At 50.2% G+C, this 22,428-nt stretch overlaps 1 protein-coding gene across 4 annotated transcripts in view; it reads left to right on the top strand.

Annotated features, from left to right (window-relative positions):
• Positions 1-21,961, top strand: part of STEAP3 (STEAP3 metalloreductase) — a 38,840-nt gene extending 16,879 nt beyond the window's left edge. For 2 of the 4 annotated variants that reach the window (XM_002749517.5, XM_035305079.3), the window contains exons 2-5: positions 2,370-2,869; positions 4,554-5,081; positions 11,367-11,531; positions 19,359-21,961. In XM_002749517.5, coding sequence (XP_002749563.1) covers positions 2,378-2,869; positions 4,554-5,081; positions 11,367-11,531; positions 19,359-19,640 — 1,467 coding nt within the window. In that variant the 5' untranslated portion in view covers positions 2,370-2,377 and the 3' untranslated portion in view covers positions 19,641-21,961. The remainder of the gene's footprint in view (positions 1-2,369; positions 2,870-4,553; positions 5,082-11,366; positions 11,532-19,358) is intronic. The other 2 variants (XM_078327959.1, XM_035305081.3) reach the window with 1 other exon arrangement.
• The last annotated feature ends 467 nt before the right edge of the window (positions 21,962-22,428 follow it).

The raw sequence follows: 22,428 nt of genomic DNA on the forward strand, positions 1-22,428 counted from the left end.
GCAGAAGACTTGAACATGGCCACTGTCCATGAAGAAGTTAGAGAATAGTACACACAACACACATGTGTACAAGAATAGGACGTGCACACACACACGTGTGCATACAAGCACACGTGCATACAAGATTAGGAAACACAAGTGCATACATACCAGTCAAAAAAGAGCCCTGCGTTTCTACACATATTAACTCATTTCATCCTCAAACAGCCTTTAGAGAGGTGTAGTTAGAGTTCTCATTTTACCCAGCCAGTGTGGTCCCAGCTCCGCTGCTATCGGGGTCATCTCCGGACAGCTCGCTCTTCTGTCTGTGCAGTAAGAGGAGTGAAGCTCTGATTGCAGAGGCAGATGCACCTGCGTCCTGCTCTTCCTTCCCTCAATCATCTGTGCTGCCTGAAGCAAGTTCTTCAGCCCCTCTGAGCCTCAGTTCCCTCCTCTGTAAAGTGGGGGTGATAACTGGATCTACTTCCTGGGGTTCTTGTGGAAACCAGAGGGCCATCACCGGAGAAAAGGCCTGACAGCAGCGACGGTGCCTGGTAGGCATCCTGCTGATAGGAGCTGCCACTGCTGCCTTGTAAAAGGAACAATCACACTTTCAAAAACCTCTTAAGATTGCATTGTTTGTCATCTGAGAGCAGACATTTTGATCTCCATTGACAAAGATGGAAGCTAGAGCCCAGAGAGGCACACAGACTTGTTTAAAGACACACAGCTGGTTCATAGCAGAGCCAGGTCCCACCTCCTGGATCCCCTGCCCCACCTTTTCATCAGTCCCTGGACTCACCCCCTCACCTGGTCAGGTGTCCAGAGGTTCCAGGAGAGTGTTGTGGAAAAGTGGGAAGAGTGCAGGGTGTTGAAAGCCATTCCAGCTGCTCCACTGCTTGAGGACAGGAGTTACTGAGCCCTGTGGAACTGTAGGCTAGTAAAGCCTGTGGACTTCTGCTCAGAATAATCTTCTTACATGCATCGAATAAAATAACCTCGGGTTACAAAGGAAACATGATATATGGAAGCACGGTGAAAACATTTTTCAAAAAAGATTATAGTAGCAGTATGCATGCCTCTTTATTAGCATATTAAATGACAAGATCTAGTAGCAGGCCTAATGTCTACCATAATTTTATCTTTACATTATTTTTATTATTATTTTGAGATAGTCTTGCTCTGTCACCCAAGCTGGAGTTCAGTGGTACAATCACTGCAGTCTTCAACTCCTGGGCTCAAGCAATACTCCTGCCTCAGTCTCCTGAGTAGCTGGGACTACACGCGTGAGCCACTGTGCTTGGCTAATTTTTTAAATTATTTCTTTAGAGACAGAACCTCCTTATGTGGCCTAGGCTGGTCTTGAACTCCTGACCTCAAGCAATTCTCCTGCCTTGATCTAAAGTGGTAAGATTACAGGTGTGAGCCACTGCATCTGGCTAGCATGGCTTTAAAATTTGCGCTGAATTTAAACAGCATTAGGAGAAATTATTTACAGGTAAATTTATGATATGAACTTGATCAGTATTAATGAAAAATTACGTTGCCCTACATGGAAATAGCAAATTTTGGTTAGAAGTTAGTAATAATAGATAATGATTTTCTCATCCAAGTTTACTGTAGATTCCTGGGCCCAGCCCAGGATTTCTTCCATATCCACTCATATCTCAGGTTCAGCAAAGATCGCAGGGCACCCCCCTATCTCAGGGGCCCATTCATTGTCATGTCTCTCCAGTCCTGCCCTCAGAGAGCCAGGCTCGGTGTTCATTCATTCATTCATTCATTCAGTAAACACTGAGCACCCCTTCTGTGCCAGGCTATGATACACAGTGAGGTCCAAAGTCAGGTGAGATGAGGTCCTGCCCTCGAGCTGTTCACCATCCTTCAGGAAGAGCAGAAGAAGAGCTGTTCCAAGATGCAAAATGTAGACAAGCATAGGGACATGCTCACCCTTCCTGGTTGTCAAAGATAACACCCAGCAATGGTGAGGTTGGGGTTACACAGTCACTCCTGGCTAGTGACACTGTCCACTGCATAATCCTTTTAAAAAGAAGTATGGCACTGCATCACATTAGTCATGGAAATTTCAGAGTCCCCTTCCCCAGCACTCAACTCTGCCAGTTTTTCCTGAGGAAATAATTCAGCGTGAAGGACAATAAATGGAGGGCAGAAGTCCTTCTCCCTGCTCTTCCTGAGTCTGTGCTCTCCCCAGGGAAGGGGCTGGGTCATGCTCAGCTTGTCCCCCTGGTGCCCACACATGGTAGCACTTGGGAAACACCTGCTGGGTGAATGTCTGACTGCTGTGTTGCTACAATGTACAAGAGGAGGGGGGTGGCAGAAGGGGCAGTCCAGAAGCCCTCTGCTGACCAGGTTCCTGACTTCTCTTTCAGCCACCAAAATGTCAAGAGAGATGGACAAGCCACTGATCAGCCTCCACCTGGTGGACAGTGATACCAGCCTTGCCAAGGTCCCCGATGAGGCCCCCAAAGTGGGCATCCTGGGTAGTGGGGACTTTGCCCGTTCCCTGGCCACACGTCTGGTGAGCTCTGGCTTCAAAGTGGTGGTGGGGAGCCGCAACCCCAAACGCACAGCTGGGCTGTTCCCCTCAGCGGCCCAAGTGACTTTCCAGGAGGAGGCAGTGAGCTCCCCGGAGGTCATCTTTGTGGCCGTGTTCCGGGAGCACTACTCTTCACTGTGCAGTCTCAGCGACCAGCTAGCTGGCAAGATCCTGGTGGATGTGAGCAACCCCACAGAGCAAGAGCACCTTCAGCATCGCGAGTCCAATGCTGAGTACCTGGCCTCCCTCTTCCCCACCTGCACAGTGGTCAAGGCCTTCAATGTCATTTCTGCCTGGACCCTGCAAGCTGGCCCAAGGGATGGTAACAGGCAGGTAGGTTCTGGGGGAATAATATCCATCATAACAATAAATATAAATGGCTAATTTTCACTGAGGGCTGCCAGCATGCCAGGCCTTTTTTGGTATATTATCGTAGCTAATCTTGCATGACTGCAAAATTCCATTTTACGGAACAGGAAACTGAGGCTCAAAGATATTAATGATCTTACTCAAAATCCCATAGCTGGTGAGCTGGGGTTTGAACCCAGTTCATACGGATCTGAAACCTATGTTTTTTCTGCTACAATAACTGGGTTTCCAAGAAGGAAAGGAGGAAAAGCTTGTTGACTTTTTCTATTTGGAGCCAAGAAAGAAAGAGACTTGGCTCTCAGAATTGGACTCAGAAGGGGGAAAGTAACACACTTATGTGCCAAGCCCTGAGGAAGGCAGTCATGTCTCAAACTTTATCTTATTTATTCTAAGGGCTTCCAAGAACTGATTTCTCAGAAAAGTCAACAGCCAGCTTTTCTGGGGCTGGCTAACAGCTTCATGGAACAGCTAGAGCTGCATACATTTCTTGACACAAGGAGCTCTTACCAAGATAAGGTGGTTTTTAATGCTAAAAGGCCACCTGCATTTTCTTGGTGAAAAGAATGCCAGACTCCATGTGCGTAAGAACTCCCACCAATAAGTCCAGCCCAGGTGCCAGGCTCTATGGGACAGTTTAAAGGTGCCCAGCCACACCTGACTACAGGGCCATAAATGCAGGCTGCATCATGGGGCGACCAGGAGGAAAAGTGGGGAGTGTTGGGTGCAGGGCCTGGAGGGAACAGAGCAAGCAGGCTGGCTGGAGAAGACTTCGAGGAGGGCTTTGACCTGGGCCCACCTCATGCTGTCAGGCTCAGGGAGCCGGGATTGCATTCCAGACTGAAGGAACAATCTGAAAAGGTGCAGAGATAAGAAACAATGCTCCTAGACCTCTGTTTTCTCATCTGAAAAATGAGGACAATAGTACCTACCTGTGGGCTCATGGCAAGGCTGAGAGATCATGTATGTTAAGCCCAGCGCAGAGTAGTGTTCAGTCTGTGTTTTGAGACTAGACTGACCAATGCAGTGTCAGCAAAGCCCACTAGTGCTTTAGGATCTGAAGACTCCCATGTCCCTGCAGTGGGACCTCATGGGCCAGAGCAGTGGCTTCAAGGTGGAGAGGGTAGGCTGTGGCTGGCTTGTGGAAGAAGGCCTTATGCACTGGCCGAGGGCTCTGTGGAGCTGAGGGACATCATCAAGGGGTGCGATTCCTAACTGAGGGATGGGGCTGCAGCCACAGCTGCACATCCTGCACCAAACACAAAACTCTTCTGCTGGGCAGCTCTCAGGGCAGGCCACGGTCTTGGAGGCAGCCATTCCAGGGGCCCATGGGGACTGCCTGGATGACCATTTTGCTTGTGGCTGCTGATGTCCATGAGCTGGGCAAGATGCTTACTGTCCGCAGCTTCTCTCCTTGAGTAGTTGACTTGGCTGGGCAGCTGGGCCAGAGGCTGGGAGACCCGGGAGGCAGAGAAAAGACCCCTGGCCTGGGGGCCAGAGCCCCATTGGCTCCCACCTATACCATTGACTGGCAGCTCACTTGGACAAGTCCCCGCCCCTCTGGCCCTCAGTTTCCCCAGCTGCTCAGTGAGGCCCTGCCCACTCCAGTGGCTTGTGACCCCATCTGACTTCCCCACTCTTCCTCCTGCAGGTGCCCATCTGCAGTGACCAGCCAGAAGCCAAGCGTGCTGTCTCAGAGATGGCAATCACCATGGGCTTCATGCCTGTGGACATGGGATCCCTGGCCTCAGCCCGGGAAATGGAGGCCATGCCCCTGCGCCTCCTCCCAGCCTGGAAGGTGCCCACCCTGCTGGCCCTGGGGCTCTTCATCTGCTTCTATGCCTACAACTTTGTTCGGGACGTGCTGCAGCCCTACGTGCAGGAGAGCAAGAACAAGTTCTTCAAGCTGCCCGTGTCCGTGGTCAACACCACGCTGCCGTGCGTGGCCTATGTGCTGCTGTCGCTGGTGTACTTGCCTGGCGTGCTGGCGGCCACCCTGCAGCTGAGGCGCGGCACCAAGTACCACCGCTTCCCCGACTGGCTGGACCACTGGCTGCAGCACCGCAAGCAGATCGGGCTGCTCAGCTTCTTCTGCGCCGCCCTGCACGCACTCTACAGCTTCTGCTTGCCACTGCGCCGCTCTCACCGCTACGACCTGGTCAACCTGGCGGTCAAGCAGGTACCAACCCCACGCCCTTCCTCCCTGTGACATTCAGCACGTGCCTGTCCAGGGCCCTCCACCAACCAGGTGTAGCCGATACCCACGGGTGCAGCCTCACCAGTTGCCAACTGCAGATTCTGTTCTGATAGGGCAGCACCCATGTCCTGCCCAAGAATTTGAGTATTAGTGAACAAAGCAGATGAAAATTCCTGCCCCCGGAGGTACAACCCAGTTGGGGCAGACTGAAACAAAATACAGCAGTGAGTTATAACGGGCGTTGAAGAGGGTCAGGAGTGCTAAGGGGCAAAGAAAAGCAGGGATGGACAGTGGGGGTGCAGTTTTGAAGATGGCCCAGGAGGCCTTGCAGAGTGAGTGCTATGTGAGCAGAGCAAGAAGGAGGGAAGAGAAGCTGGCGGCCCGCTGGGGTGATATTGCAGGCCACGGGGCAGACTCCTCGGGCAGAAGTGTGCCTGGCACACTGGAAGAGTAGCCAAGTGGCCCATGTGGCTGGAGCTGAACAAGGAGTAGGTGGCAGGTGAGGCCCGTGAGGTCAAGGCCAGACCAGAAAGGGCTTCAGCCTTAGGCTCTGAGTGAAATAGGGAGCCAGTGAAGGTTGGAATTTAGGCATTGATCTGCCTGACATTTTAAGCAGTTCTCTCTGGGTTTTGGCTGAGAATAGACTGTAGGGGGGTCAAAGGCAGCTGCTGGGACCAGCGAGGAGGCCATGCCAGTGCCCAGATTTGAGGCAGTAGAGGCTGGAGGAGGTGGGCGCAGTGGAGGAGCAAGGAGGTCCTGAAGGCATACGTGAAGCTGGAGTGCAAGAATTTGCTGCTGGAACGGGCCTAGGGTTTTGGACGGTGGTCAAGGATGACTCTGAGGCTTGGGTTGGAGCACCTGAGATGGGAAAGGCTGCAGGAGCGAGCGCTCCAGGTTTGGGTTTGTTGTTGCTCTTGTTTGTTTTTTACTGGGGGTGGCATTAACCATTCATTTAGAAAATCCATATGGCAGTCGTTTGCCAGCAGGATTCCTGCGAAGTGGAATCTGCGAAGTGCATCTGGCACCTGTGCCCACAGAAACAGGCTCCTAAAGCTTTCTCCTGGTCCACAAGCTCACGGGGCTTGATTCTTAGTCCCAAGCTTACATCTTCAAGCAACACTGCCTTTCTTTACTTTCTCCAATTAAATTCCACCTCCAGTGCCCAGCCCTGGGGCTTGTTGGTGCATAGGTCCTGCCCACTCTGGGACGCTAGTAACCCAACATGGCTTGGCCCAGGTGCTGGTGAGATACTTCTCATCCACCTCTTGTTCCAGCCTGGTGGCCCCTACAGCTCCTGCTCCTGCTTGGGATGCAGGGACCTTGGTGAGGCTGGGACCTCCCCTAATCACATAGCACAGCACCATCCCCTCCGAGGATGGGGGATTGGCAGGACTGGGAAGCAGGGCTGGGCACCTCCCAAGAACCACAGACCTCAGCCCCTACTCACTGTCAGGGTTGCTGCTTCTCTGCCGGCAGCTACTCAACTGCCCTCATCCTTCGCCACCCACAGACACCAGCGTCATTGCATCTGTGGGCTCAGACTTTCCTAAGACAAAGGAAGAACCCCAGACTTCAGGCAGGAAAGCAAGATGCTTGACGGAAATGAGAGGAAAGGAAGAAATCATAGTCATGAACCCTTAACGAGAGCTTGCTGTGTTCCAGGAACCATTCTAAGAGCTTCATACATCACTGTGAAATCATTTAACTTTATCTCATCCATGTAGGGCAGGTGCTATTCTATCCTTATTTCAGAGATGAGAAATCTGAGGCACAGAGGGGTTAAGTAACTTAGCCAAAGTCACACAGCCAGTAAGTAGTGGAGTCAGGATTCAGATCCAGCTATTTTCCAGATCCATGCTTATACCCACGCTGCTTTCTACAGATTAACAGTTGAGTACATGATTTCAGAACTAGGTTATTCATTCACTCATTCACTGAGTACCTACTCTGCAAGGCCTTGGGGCCACAGAAAGGAGTAAGGAAGACCAGACAGTCTGGATCCTTGACTCAGCTGGTGTGACGTGGTGTGAAGACCTGAAGGCCGGCTGTCGCTGACTGGAACAAAGATCCTGACCCTGAGCCAGTCACCGCCTCTCTTTTGTCCTCAGGGTCCTGATGTTAGATCAAGCTCTCTCCTAGTGCTAATGTTTGCAATGCTCTTTGATGATATTTTCTTACTGACTTCTACAAAGAGCCAGCCCCTTGGCAGGAGGCTCTGCCAGCTCCTCAGGGACTGGTACAATGTTGCTGCCCAGGAGGGGGCAGATCTGCCTGGAGAAACCCACCCCCTGTATGTGGGAGCCCTCTCCCCTGAGCTGGCAGGTGCTTCCAGTGGCAGTGGGAAAAACAGTAATGATCCCCAGTACCCCCGAGAGCACAAGACACATCACTGCTCCCTCCCTCCGCTGCCACCCTCCAACTGCCTTTGTCTAAATTCTCCGCCCTGCCAAGGCTCTTCCTGATATCCTGTTAACCCACTTTTGCCCTGATGCAAATACCGGGGCACAGAGGGGCGCATGCAAGGTAATTTTCCCCAAGTCCCAAAGCTCTTTAGGGCTGCAGACCCTGGTAAGGTTGCCAGGCAACCGTCCCTCCCGCACAATGAGATCAGTCAGAGACACGGAAGGCCTCTCATGCAAAGGGGCTTACACTTGTTCTGCAGAGTTCTTGAGGGCAGAACCAGGGCTGATGTGGGTATATCGGGGGGATGGTCAGAGCGAGGCGGGGGATTGACACACAGCGGCCCAGATGTGGGGAGGTGGCCACGCCTGGAGACATCCAAGCAGATGCTGGATGGTCTGTGGTAAACCATGCCCTCAGTTCTGGGCCTGGGTACCTCAGGCTGTTCTGTCTTCAGCCCCCAACAGCAGGACCTCCTGGGCAGCTCAGGCCCACTGCCAGCCTGTGGGCACTTCACCACAGTGTCCCCACATGGCCACTCACCACCCTGGCTGCCTACTGGGCCCTTTGGGTCAAGGGAGCACATTAGTTCAGCCACAAGAAACTCCTCCAAGATTTCCTTCCAGCCCTGAGTCTATAGATTAGGAGGTAACACTGTATCCCAGCTGTAGAGAAAACCTTTGAGACCGTGTTAACAGACAGTGCTATTACTAACAATAACTGATATTTGTATAGGGCGTTTGGATTTGCTTGTGTATTCCCTCAAGATACACATTTTAATATCAAAATCAAAGATCAAAGAAATGTTTAACCTACACACTGTTCTCCTATTGCCTTCACTCCAAGCTACATCTGCACATGGCTGAAACTCTCATCTGACCATGTCGCTGCTGAAAAGATTCAGTGACTCCCATGTCCTTGGGATAATGCAGAACTCTCACTATGTGGCTATACTCCCTCCAAAGCCTCACCATCTCCCTTCTCCTGTGACGTGTCAACACTTGGGTCCCGTACTATCCTCTAAATGGACAGAGCTCATTCCTCTTGGCTTGGAATACCCACCCTGGGACACCTTGACAGCCTGCAAACTCTTATTTCTCCTTCCAAACCCTACTTCTGTTAAGCTCCCCAGACTATCCCCTTACTTCTCCAGACCTGCCTCTGTAATCTGTTGTATTTTATAAACACGTCTATTATTTTTCTTACACACCACTTCATACCCGACTCAGAGGTCCATGACTAGGTCTTCCATACCTCGGGGTCCATGATTCCTAACACAGGTTCACAGTCCATGTTCACTGAGTGACTGATATTTAAATTGGCCCCCACAAAGCCAACACCAGGCATCTTAAGAGGAGTGCACGTAGAGCTTGGAGGAAGAACCAGTCTAACTGCCTCATCGCCACTAAGAACAACAGCCATTCATTACATTAAGTGCCCACTGTGGACCAGTCTCCTGCTACTCATTCCACAAAAGTAATCTGTTTAGTCCTTCAGTAACACAGCAAGACACAATGATGCTATGAGCCAGGAAAGGGACTGTCCAGGGTCTCATGACAGCCCACCAGTGGCAGCATTGGCGTCAGAATCCAGGTCTCTGTGCCCCCAGATTGCCCTTCCACACCCTGCCACACCTCCTCTGAGTCTGGCAGGCAGCAGGTCAGTACCACTCTCTTCCCATCCATCACCTGCTGTGAAGTCATGGAGAGGGGCTGATGCTGCAGCCTCACTGGTCCTTCAGTGTCTGGCCTGCAACCTAGAGGGAAATCCCACACCTGAATGCCGTCTTTCATCTCTTGTTGATGACCATTCTCCTTGGCCTTCTCGAGGTGGCGAACTTGTTCATCTCTAAACATAGAGACTTATTAGGGGAGCTGTTACACCTCCATTCCAGTCAGCCATGTGTGGCACTGGTCACCAGGGAGCTCTGCGCACAGCGCCGTGGTTTAACAGGCTGGCCGAGAATCTCATGGACTCCTAAGGCTGACTTAGTTTCAATCCTCATGCGGGTCTTCGCCATTCACTTCTCCCTTGCCCACATCATCCCTCCCTTCCCACCGTCACTGCAGAGTGGAAATATTAAAGGAAAAAAACAAGACATTTTGCAAGCAAATGTGGTATGTGTGTAATCATCCAAACTCTGACTTGTGACATTAACTGCCCGATCTTCCTGAGACACAGAGAGGAATGACTAATGAAGAACAAACAACTTCCAGCGCGGAGATGACGTACTCAATTCATGCTGCGAGGTGTGAGTAAGACTTCTTTGGGCAGAGGTACGGAGGAGACCTCTCTGCCCCCTGCATGTCTTTCCAGCTACTGGTGACTTCAACCACAGCAGGCACACAGGCAAAATCAAGAGAATTTCAGACATGATCTCATCCAAACCTCCTAGGTAGAGAAACTGAGGCCCAGAGTCAGACTTGTCAGAGTCACATGCCACTGGTGGTCAAAACAAGAGGCTGGGACCCCGGACTCCTCATCCCTTAGTGGCTTAAAGTCACCAAAGTGAGCCAGACCTGCCCTAACAGGCAATCATTTTTCACAAATTGCAGGAAAAGTGCCCAAGGGATGGCATTTTCTCTGTTTCTTTAAAACTTCTCTTACAAGCTTTACAACCATTTTGCTCAGCCCAGTGAATCCACTTTTAATATTTTATCTGGTAACTGAGCTCATGTTATTTTTTTTTTCTGCTGCAGAAATTATTTCTCAAAAAACCTGTATGAGTCATTCTGTTTGGAGAGGCTGCCTATTAAAGTGTAGTCACATTTTCTAATGGAAATACTGTTCCTTGCTCTGCTGATATTATAGAATTAAAGCATTTCAGTGTTTCGCAGAGAACACCTTGACTTCCAGGAACTCTAATACCTGGTCTAGTTGCACCTTGATAAAAGTTCTTCCTCGTGAGGGCACTATGTGAGTGAGTAGCTAGGAGGGAGCTCAGCTGCAAGGTGGGGAGAGAAGGGGTAGAAATCTCCAGGTTCATGAGGGCTCCCCAGTTTATGTGTCCTCAGCTTGGTGAGAGCCTCAGATCTCTGTGAGGGCAGGATGAGAGCTGGTATCTTTATTTTCTGTAGCCCAGGGCCTGGCACACAGTAGGTGCTTCCTAAGTGCTCGCCAAACTGCTTGGTGAATGGCCATCAGTCTCTCTTACCTGGCAAAGTTGAGCCCAGGCTGTGTGCCCCAGGCAGAAGCAGAGAGCTGGGTAGGAAGAGGGGAGGCTGAGAGCTTTGGGTCAGGAAATGTTGGGGAGTCAGTGTCTGCATGTGTCTTTGTATGTCCTGGGTATGAGCCAGTGACAGGGGCAGTGTGGGGGCCCAGGCAGATAGAGGGCTCAGGATAAGACAGGCTGGAAAGGGAAGCAGCCAGTGAAGGTGTGAGTTCATTGGCTGAGGGGATTCAGAGCTAGGAGAGCTCCTCTCTCCTGTCCTGGGATTTTTGGGGCCAGAAAACCCTGCAGTGGAGCCATGCCTATGAGCTGTATTTCTGGTTGACTCCTTACTCAGCTGCTGTGACTGTTCTGATTGGCTGATGTGTGAAAGACCCAGGAGACCCGGTCATGGCGCCAGACTGCGTAGGTCCTGATCCCAGCTCTGCATCTGTTAGCTACGTGTGACCTTGGAAAAGTGACTTGATCTTTGTATCTCATTTCGTCCATCTCTAAAGTGGAATAATAGTGATCTCTACTTCATGGGGTGGTTTTGAGGATTTGATTAGTTAGTGCCCAAGAAACGCTCATCACAGAGCCAGGGAGTGGCAGGTGGAGCATGAGTGTCCACCGTATTGTCTTTCTCGTGTCCTTCATCATTGCCCGACCAGAGCAACAGCCTTTGCCAGTGTTCATGGTTTTCCTTCCATCCATGTCAGGTCTTGGCCAACAAGAGCCACCTCTGGGTGGAGGAGGAGGTCTGGCGGATGGAGATCTACCTCTCCCTGGGAGTGCTGGCCCTCGGCACACTGTCCCTGCTGGCCGTGACCTCACTGCCGTCCATTGCAAACTCACTCAACTGGAGGGAGTTTAGCTTCGTTCAGGTAAAGTAGTCTCTCGTCTGTCAGTGAGCTTCAGCTTGGCCCTGGCCCACCTCTCATGAGCAAGTACTCCACCTTCAAGACCTGTCTAGGCTCTGATCAACCGCACAGCAGCCACTCAGTCAGATGCCAGGCCTTCCTGGAGCAGAGGGCCTATCCGAGCCTTCTGATAGGGGCTGTCTGCTCCAAGCTTAACCTCCCAGCACAGGAAGAAGCCAGACACAGGCATGTGAAAAAAATTACAGACACAACATTGAGCCCTGGGTCCACCATTCTCAGCTTCTAGAATTCTTGAGCTTTCCAAACAAAATTGAATGACATGAAGTCACTGGACATTTTTCTGGTCTAGGTAGGAGTCAGCGGCTAGGGAATGAAAGAGCCTAGCCCACCACTACCCCTTATCTCAACCTGGCTCTGTTGTTCCCCTTAACCCCTTGATTCATGCAGTGTGGATGGGAGATGAGCAGTAGGACCCCAGTTTATAGGGGATTTGACACAGCTTTTTCCCAAAGACGCCATTCCTATGAAAAAAATCCAGAAAAAAAGGTCTGTCGGCCAGGTGTGGTGGTTCATACCTGTAATCCCAGCACTTTTGGAGGCCAAGGCAGGTGGATCACCTGAGGTCAGGAGTTCAAGACCAGCCTGGGCAACATGGTGAAATCCTGTGTCTACTAAAAATACAAAAATTAGCCAGGTGTGGTGGCAGGCACCTGTAATTCCAGCTACTCAGGAGGCTGAGGCAGGAGAACCTCTTGAACCCGGCAGGTGGAGGTTGCAGTGAGCCAAGATCATGCCATTGCACTCCAGCCTGGGGGACAAGAGGGAGACTTCCTCTCAAAGGAAAAGAAAAAAACAAAAGGAGGTCTGTCACCAAATAAACTTGAGAAAAGATTTGCTTACCCCCAGGAGATCATAATGCCCGGTGGCACATCCAAGATTCTAATAACATCTACAACAAACAAACCTTTGTCAACTAGGCCTACAGGCCTATTGGAGTGTTAGCACCCTCCCCCTCCTTTTTTCCAAATGACAGCTAACAACACTCCACAAGCTGGGCACTGCGGCATGTGGCTGGGATCCCAGGTAATAACAGAGGCTGAGGTGGGAGGAACCTTGAGCTTGAGCAATCCTTCCAGGAGTCAGAAGTTCAAGTGTCTAGCCTGGACATCATAGCAAGACCTCGTCTCTCAAAAAAAAAAACACTCCACAGAACAGACTCTGGGAAATGCTGCTAGTGGCAAGAGTTTCTTTATGCATTTGTTCATTCAACATTTATTGAGCACTTAATGCATGCCAGGCATCCTGCTAGGCCTGTGACGCAACAGAGAACAAGACAGGCAGAGCCATCTTTCCATGAGAAAGGGAACGGAGGCAGGGACATTGTTTACATTTCTTTGGCATCTCCCACTGTTCTCCACGCAGAATCTGTGGTCAGTGTTGGCGGATTAACTCCTCCCCTCCCATGGGTGGGAGCTGACTAATGCTGTATCCTGTCATTGCATCAGGGCAGAGAACAGCCATCCTATCCACCCCCACCATCAACAGAAATCTGTGCAGGGAGGACGTGGTACAGGACTCAGGGACAGTGACAGTGTAATGCTCTTATGTAATCCAAATTAATTGCGCCTGACCAGGGATGCTTCGCATCCATTGAAACAACACCAAGTTGTAGCCATATGTTTTTTAAAGTGTGCCTGTCTCTGAATCTCCCTGGCTCTGCCCATCTCGGAAGGTCCCTGGAGGAGCGCTCAGGGCTGATGCATGCTAGCATAGGAGAGAGGGAAGAATTTTAGTTATCTGCCACTAATCCCCATGTGTCTCACACCCAAATCTAGGATTTTTCTCTTCCCACCTGGAGTATCCGGAGTGCATGGTTTATCCACAATTAAAACGGACTGCAGGTTTCTCCCCTCACCAGAAAGCTGCTCCGTTAAGCAGCCGTAGATTACATGTCCTGGCTCTGGCTGCCAGAGAAAGCCAGTGGATTTGATTTTGTTAGCAAGAGCTGACTGAGACCCTAGCAGCTGCATTCTACCTTACATATTAAAGAGTCGAAATACGAATAGGACAGTCCTTTTGTCACTGCCAGAGCAGGGAGGGGCTTAGGTGGGTAGAAAGGCAGGATTTTACTTGTGGAAATCAGTTCCTGCCTTCCATCCACCCAGATGCTAATATGGAAGAGGCACTGTCAGTGCCAGAGAAGCCTGGGTTCTAGCTTTCCCTCCCCACAACCCTGCTCTGTAACTGTAGGCAGAGCAGGTCTGCTCCAATAGCCTCAGTTTACACCCCTGAAAAATGGAGTTAATGCCCTACACGGATTTTATGAGCCACAGTGAGATACTATGTATGAAAGAAAAATAAAAAGGATTTTGTATTATTCTTAGGGTATCTGGTCACATTTCTATTATTCCCGACTAAGCTGCCAACCATCCGTTTCTGAGTACAGTGGGAGACAGTGTGATGGAGGCCAGGGAACTCCAGCCCTGGGCCTCAGAGTGGTCCAGGTCAGTGTTTGCAAACTGGTGGACACTCACTAGTGGGTCATGCCATTGATTCAGTGGATCACAACCAGCATTTTAAAAATGAAATACAATAGAACAACAAAGAAAACAGTGGAGTGTTTTGCATGTTGTAAGGATGTTTTTTCAGTTACCTGGGTTTGCTGCTTATATTTGCAAATGTAGCATACCTGGTTGTCTACCACGCAGCAGAGTAAAACATTCTTACTGTGAGTCCCTGTCAAATAGGTTGAAGCCAGAGCTTTCTTGGAGAAACAGAGATACCCAGGCTGCCTCCCATCTATGGACTCAGATGCTGAGGGATGGCTCTGGCAGTCTGTTTTTGCAGCTCCCTGGGTGACTGGTAGGTGCGCATGCTGCGATATGTGGCAACCTCCAGTGGAGGGAACACAGGCAGTGGAAGTGGAAGACCTGAATTTCAGTCCCAAGACCCCCACTTACCTGCCCTGCACCATCAGACAAGCGTCCTAGGTTCTCGGAGCTTCTGCTGCTCACTTGTTTCTGTGTCCACCCCATACGGTCATCGAGAGGATTTGAGCAGGACACGTTAAATGAAGGATGCGTGCAGCGAACAGTGGCATGCTGGCTCTTGAGGTAAGCTGCAACCCTCTGCTGTAAAGTTAGTACGGCCAGTGAGAAGTTAACCGAGCACCATCACCCTCCCCTATCACACATGACCACAGCAGACACCAGGCTATGGAGACAACCATGGTTCTTGAGGGGCCTTGGCTGACCCCTAGATCCAGATCTGTAATGTTTTTGTTACCAGAAAATGTTTTGTCCCGATCCAGACCCCAAGAAAGGGTTCTTGGACCTCACGCGAGAAAGAATTCAGGGCCTCTCCATACTCTCCATAAAGTGAAAGCAAGTTTATTAAGAAAACAAAGGAATAAAAGAATGGCCACTCCATAGAGCAACTGCGTGGCTGCTCAGCTGCTTCTACTTATTGTTGCTTCTTGATTATATGCTAAATGAGAGGTGGATTATTCATGAGTTTTCCAGGAAAGTGATGGCAATTCCCAGAAATAAGCGTTTCTTACCTTTTTAGACCATATAGGGTAAATTCCTGACATTGCCATGACATTTGTAAACTGTCATGGCGCTGGTGGGAATATCTTTTAGCATGCTAATGCATCATAATTAGTGCATAATGAGCAATGAGGATGACCAGAGGTCACTCTTGTTGCCATGTTGGTTTTGGTCCGTTTTGGCTGCCTTCTTTGCCGCAACCTATTTTATCAGCAAGGGATCTGAAGCCGACCTCTTATCTCACCCTGTGACTAGCAATGTTTAACCTCCTGGGAAGGCAGCCCAGTAGGTCTCAGCCTCATTTTACCCAGCCCCTATTCAGCGTGAAGTCGCTCTGGTATGAGCATCTCAGACACTTTGTTCAGCTAAAGACCATTGAAACGGTGTGTTGATTCCACAAAGAGGTGACTTGTGCATGCATTTATCCTTTCATTCCCAAGGCTGTTTTCAAAGTTTTACATTTTGTTTTGTGTTTCTTTGGGTATTTTTTGTTACTGTTTTGGTTTGGTTTGGGTTGTTCATAGTGTTCCAATTCAGCCAGTTAAATATTGTTAGAGGTTAGATTGCAAAATACCCCAGTCAGAGCAGCTCACCTGTGCAGAAAAATTAGGGTTCAGCTTTTAGAACCTAAGTTCTCTCCCAGAGCTAGAGGAACTGCCTGTGACCTTGTCCACTGCAGCCACCTGCCTGAAATAATGACAAGACCAGCCTGACCCCAGCTTCGTGAGCCATGGTCCAGAGCCCATCCGTGCCATAGTAATTGAGCACCAGCAGGAGCTACAACAACCTGGCTGTTTCTTTTTTACTAACAAGCTTACGTGTAATAAAAACAGCCCTAGCTTGGGGGTCTTATTAATTGCCTCATGACAATCCCTCTCCTTCTTGTGGGCTTCTTTGGCTTCTGGGATTTTTAAATTGTTCCCAAGGAGAGAGAGTTTTTGGAAACAAACTCTCTGGAATCATGCAGGCTTCCCACTGGGACTGGAAAGTCAAAGGCCCTTTGTTATTGGCTGGCCTTTGACTGTCAGCCCTTGCTATGAACCACTAGCCTGAGGCTGGAGCTTCTTGCTGTCTGCACCATGGGATCTTGGCTGGAACAAGCATGAGGCTATATGAACAGGAGGAGCTGACTGCCACTGGTGGGCCTGGGAGCAGTGTCTCCACACTATCCCCGAGCAGAGCCCAGAGTGTCCAGCAAAATTCATCACTCTCCAGGTCAGGGGCCGGAGACAGTGGCTGACACAGACCACTGGAGCTACAAGGTATATCACCCGAAGGAGATGTGAAGGTCTTGCTGGGACCACTAAGGCTGGCTTTCCTGGTCTGCATGGGCTCCCACTGCTGTACCTTCTGGGAAAGCCGCACGACACAGAGGTGGACACCAAAGTCTCTCAGTGGGGTTCTGTCTAAGGAAGAGATAGGTCCAGACCCTCCCCAGTCAAGTGATCTGGGCAGAGGGGCCTATGTGGACTTTTCAACCTGAAGCTAGCAGGGTGTGGTGACGAGAGTCTCCTGAATGAGGGGCTTAGTCCTGGCTGCACATCAGCCTTCTCTGCCAAACCTTAAAAAACAACAGATGCCCATGTCCTGCCCCAAACCAATTTCATATGAATTTCTGGGAGTGGGGCTTGGGCACTAATATTTTACCCAAGCTCCCCAGGTGATTCTAATGTGTAGCAAGGTTTGAAAAACACAGCCTGATAGCCACAGACTGATAAACTCTCCAGGGTAAAGTGCATTTCCCAGCCATCTTGGCAACACCTGTAAGTCCACAGGGAGGAGGGGTGGGAGGGCCCACAGTTAGATAGGGCTGCGCACCTGGCTGGGGAACAACAGGGTGATTGACTTCAAGACCTATTCCTGATGGTCAGCGCTGGGGACCTTTTTAACCACAGTCTTCCACACCAAGAGGTTAGCATTTAGAAAAGTTGGAGTGGCTCAGAAGTTGCAGGGGATTTGGAATTCTTGATGGACACTTCTGGAAATGGCAAGGATTTGTTTACGTGTGACTAACAGTCAAGGAGGATTCTCTTTGGGAGGTGACCACATTAAAATGATACAAATTAACCGGGGGTGACAGCACAAAGCCAACCATGGCTTCTTCACGCTTCGTGGTGAGCCAGGAAGTTGTTAAAGACAGGCCAAGAAGATTCCGGAAGTGGACACAAAGCCAAGAAGAACCAGAGAGGGTGAGGAAGGATAGAGAAGGTTTTATTTGGTTATTTTACCTGGGCCCAAGAATGTTGTATGTGAGAACCTGTCCGTGAAATTATAGTGTACAGCCATTGGAAAATGTTTATTATTATGTTTGGAAAAAGCATTACAAGCAATACTCCCACACCATGTTCTGTCACTCACTGACGTTCACCATCCTGGTGTCTGTCCTGGAACAGGTGCAAACGAAGGGCCACACACACACACCAGGGAGGAGCAAGAACGAGGCCCCGTATGGAATCAGACCCACTTAGAAACTCTTCTGAGGGGAGTGCAAATGAGACAGTGTCTCTCAGCCAAGCCTCTGGATTGACGCTGACAAGCTGGTTAGAAGAGAATCCAGGAGGCTTAATCCCTACAGAGGACCCAGAGGTCTCAGTATGCCGCCACATTTAAATTAAACCCTCGCAATGTCTCCTTGGAGAAAATGCCTATGTGTCCATTGCTTGATGGGTCACTGCTATTTCCATCCCTGTGTAATAGACATGGAAGGGCTCTCCTGCCCCCAATCTCTCAGTGGCTCCCTGGTGCTCCAGAATTCAGTCAGAGCCCCCCCTGTGCCACTTCTCCCTCGCCCTCGGTACCCTCTGCTGTGTCACTGACTGCCCTGTCTAGGGGACTGGATGGAAGCTGCTGCATCTACTCAGCACTCTCCCCACCTCTAGCTTTAGCTTTGGGAATTGCTTACCTCCCTGAAGTTGACTAAGTGGCTTGCCCAGAGTTCATATCGGTTGAACCAGCACCAACAGTAGAACCTGGATCTCTTCCCTGATAGTCCATAAGAACTGGTAAATGCCAAGAGGCTGGAGACACAGAGCAGCACTTTCCAGCCATTTCCACATTGTAGCGCCTACAGAAAGTCATGCTTTGGGTGGTGGATGAGCCGCTCTTGGCTGGAAGTGACCCACAAAAGCCCATACATGGTTCAAGGGGTGGGAAGCTTCATTGTAAAAGGGCTGGGACCATTTCCATTTGGAGTTGGGATGGTATCTTCTCTCCATGGTCACTAATCTCCTCCAGATGGAAGAGGAAGCCTGGCGGGGTTTCCACCTGGGATGTTTATAACCCAGCCTGGGGCAGGAGGTGAAGATCTGGTGTGCACAGAGAGCATCTGTGTGGTGTTCTGGGGCTTTCTATATGGTGCCAGTTCACGCAGACTGCAGGCCCTGTGAGTCCCCCTCACTGCTGGTGCGAAATCCATGTGCCATCTGTAAAGTATTTACTCTGCATTTATCTTCAAGCTAATTTAAAATCAATCCACTTTTTATCTAATCTTAACTTAGGCCAAATGTTATCTGTGAAATTATGATTTTGACAGTTACCTGTTATTCTAATATACATTAAAATACACACTAAACTAGTAATAAATAAATGTGTGTGTGTGTATGTGTATATATATATATATATATATATATTTAGAGACAGGGTCTTGCCCTGTCACCCAGTCTGGAGTGCAGTAGTGCAGTGGCACAATCTTGGCTCACTGCAGCCTTGATCTCTTGGGCTCAAATGATCTTCCCATCTCAGCCTCCCAAGTAGCTGGGACAACAGGCACATGCCATCACAACCTGGCTAATTTTTTTGTAGAAATAGGATCTCACTATGTTGCTCAGGCTGGTCTTGAAACCCTGGGCTCAAGCAGTCTGCCCACCTAAGCCTCCCAAAGTGTTGGGATTACAGGCAAGAGCCACCACAGCAGGCCTTAAATGTTTTTGAAACTTCTTTGAACTTAATTACATCTGAAATCATCCAGCATCCTCCAGAGATACAAATAACAAAGTTAAGGAAAAAGCATGGTTACTGTACAGAATCCACATGAATTGGTCAGTCCTTAGACACCTTCAGCACAGAAGCATTATTCCTATTTTCCTATTCTGGAAGCTGAGGAACAGAGAGTTGAGATAGTTATCCTAAGACCACACAAAGAGAATGATAGGGCTGGGGTTCCAACCCATCACCGTATTAAAGCCACTCTCCTTCCCCTCTGCCAGGCCAGCAGATGAGTTGTTGGCAGGATCACTGCATCTGTCATCCTCGCCCTCACTCCAGCCTTCTTTTTCCTCCACAGTCCTCGCTGGGCTTTGTGGCCCTGGTGCTGAGCACACTGCACACACTCACCTATGGCTGGACCCGCGCCTTCGAGGAGAGCCGCTACAAGTTCTACCTGCCTCCCACCTTCACACTCACACTGCTGGTGCCCTGTGTCGTCATCCTGGCCAAAGCCCTGTTTCTCCTGCCCTTCATCAGCCGCAGACTTGCCAGGATCCGGAGGGGCTGGGAGAGGGACGGTGCCATCAAGTTCACGCTGCCCACAGACAACTCCCTGGCCGAAAAGACAAGCCACGTGTGAGGTGCCTGCCCTGGACTCTGAACACTAGGTACACAAGGGGTGGTGCCCTGAGCCTGTTGGTTTTCTTTTCTTGGTGGTGCAAAGCAGTATAACTGTGTACAAATAGGAGGTTTGAGGTCCAAATTCCTGGGACTCAAATGTATGCAGAATGACATACACACATATGTGAAATGTGTGTGATATGTATTTACATATATTCCACATATATAACAGGATTTGCAATTATACGTAGCTAGCTAAAAAGTTGGATCTCTGAGATTTCAAAGTGTAGATTTAAAAGCAAGTGCCGTAAGTTAAGAGAAGAGCAGATCATGCTATTGTGACATTTGCAGAGATATACACACACTTTTTATACAGAGAGGCTTGTGTCGTGGTAGGTTCAATTTATCCTTGCATTCCCCACCCTCGCAACTCCCCTTTTGCTGCTTCCCCAAGGCTCTTGCAGAGCTGGGGCTCTAAGGAGGAGGGAGGACAACAGCTCTGCCCAGAGCCACACCCCTGCAGCCATGCACAGGGCAGAAGAGCCACCAGTGAGCAGGGGCTATGGAGGCCTGGGGGGAGCAAAAGCAGGGAGTCAGCCTGGAGTCTGTGCCTGGTCCTTTCTCCCACGGTAGGAGGATGAGGGGGTTGGGCTGAAGCTGCTCCACCTCATCCTTGCTGAGTGGGGGAGACTTTTTCCCTGAAAGTCAGAAGTCACCATGGAGCCTGCAAATTGATCCTCCTGTGAGAGTGAGGTCACCTCCCTGCCAGAGCCATTAGTGAACCCTGGCTTGAGAACAAGTGTTAATTTCCTTCCCTCCTTTAAGCTGGTGATGAGCTTCCTTTAAACCACTGTGCCTTCTCACCCTTCCCATCTTTTGTTTGAATGTCTCCCAGGAAGGCCTAGAACAGACCCTTTAGAAATCAGCCCAAGGAGGAGAGAGAGAGAAAACACTCTAGGGAGTAAAGCTCCCTGGGCGTCAGAGTTGAGCCCTTCCAGGGACCCTGCCTGGCCTGAAGGACTGTCTTCATTAAGTCAGTCCTGGGGAAAAATACTGGGGACTCCAAATGTTCTCTGGCAGAGGGCCCAGAAAACCACACTGGCTCCAACTTCCTCCTCATGGAGCATTACATTTGAAAACAGTGAGGAGCAACTTTTCCACCAAAGCTACAAACCTAAAACGCTGCTGCCCCAAAGCACAAGAGGAGAGAGCACCACTGAAGCCACAGGGCATCTGCCATCCAGTCACATGCCATCCTCTCTGCTTCCTTCTGACTCTAGCTTACTTCCCCTGTGGAGAAGCAGGTGTTCTCAGCTGAGCCCCACCTCCCTGCAGAACCAGGTGATCTTCCATCAAAAACAGCACCTTTGAACACAAAGGGTGTGAGGTCTTGGTGAGTCTCCTGGGCCTAAACACATCTTCTGATGGAAGGAAGAGAGTAGGGCCAGTGAAGGCTTCCCAGAGAGACTGTCACAAATGAGGCTGCCCCTGCCCCCCAGGGAGGCTTCACAAGCTCATGTCTATGGAGCACATGAGGGTCTGTCAGTGAAAAGCTGGGGAAGCCTACTGCAAGGTTAGCTCGTTAGGCACATGACTAATGGAGGGAAGGCCATGCCGGGAAAGCTCTTCCTGCAGGTATTTTCCATCTGCCGCACCAAGGCTGAGCAACAGAAGCTTGTCTCATAAATTGGCACTGATGGAGCATCAGCTGTGGCCCACAGAGAGCCTCTCCAAGAAGAGGGCAGATGAAGCAGAGATTTTAGCATTGCCTTGGCATAACGAGGGTCTGTCGATTCCTACTAATGAGAGGCAGGGAAAGCATGGGCAATGGAGACCCACCAATGATCCCCAACCACGGTGAGTACTGGCTACCTGCCCTGGGCCAGGGAATGGCTCCTTATACCAAAGATGCTGACACAGAGCAGAACCCAGTGCACATCCTCCCTGTCCCACCCACCTCTGGCTGAAGGTGCTCATCAAGAGGGAAGCGATTCCAAGGTGGGTGGTGGAAGGGAACAGGTGCCACCTGCTGGACAATCAGCTCACGATAGACAGGCAGGCTGTATGCTGAGCCCTGAGTGTGTATATCCACTGCTCTCTTCCCTACCTCACCAGGCTACTGGCAGCAGCAGCCCCTGAGAGCACATCACTCCCTACAGCCTGGTAAATTCCATGTGCCTCTGGGTACAAAAGTGCCTCAACAACATGCTCTGGAAATCCCAAATGCCACGTTCTGAGGTTCATGTCTAATATCTTTGCCTTGGATAGAGTCTGTGTACTTTTTTTAGCCTGGTAGATGGTCTAAAAAGCAGTGCAAATAAACACCTAACCTTCTGCGAACTTCAGGCTTTTATTTTTGCCATGTAGATCACGTACCCATTCGTTCATGGACTGAGAAGCCTTCAGCTTGGAGCCAGCTTTCAGTCAGGCATGGGCAAGGTGTTGGGACTGCCAAGGTGAACACAGTGATTTGTGCTAGAGCTGGCCAACAAGGAGGGGCAGACATGCAGACCTAAGGGACTAAGGGACATGCCAGGGAGGAATGGGCAAGATCCAGGTGACAGTGTGGGGTGGGGGTGAGGGCATGTGAAAGGAAGGCTCCCCGGACTGGTCTGAAGGGTGAGGGCTTGAGTGTAGGTAAAAGCAGCAAGCAGTGCTTCTCGAATTACAATGTGCCTGGGAGTCACCTAGTAATGTGGTTCAAACAAAGGTTCTGATTCATGGTCTGGGGTGAGGCCTGAGATTGTGCACTACTAATAAGCTGCTGGGTGACCTGGATGGTGATGATCCTCAGATACTCTGAGTAA

Source organism: Callithrix jacchus, chromosome 6 (assembly GCF_049354715.1).
Source record: "Callithrix jacchus isolate 240 chromosome 6, calJac240_pri, whole genome shotgun sequence".
NCBI classification, from domain to species: domain Eukaryota; kingdom Metazoa; phylum Chordata; class Mammalia; order Primates; family Cebidae; genus Callithrix; species Callithrix jacchus.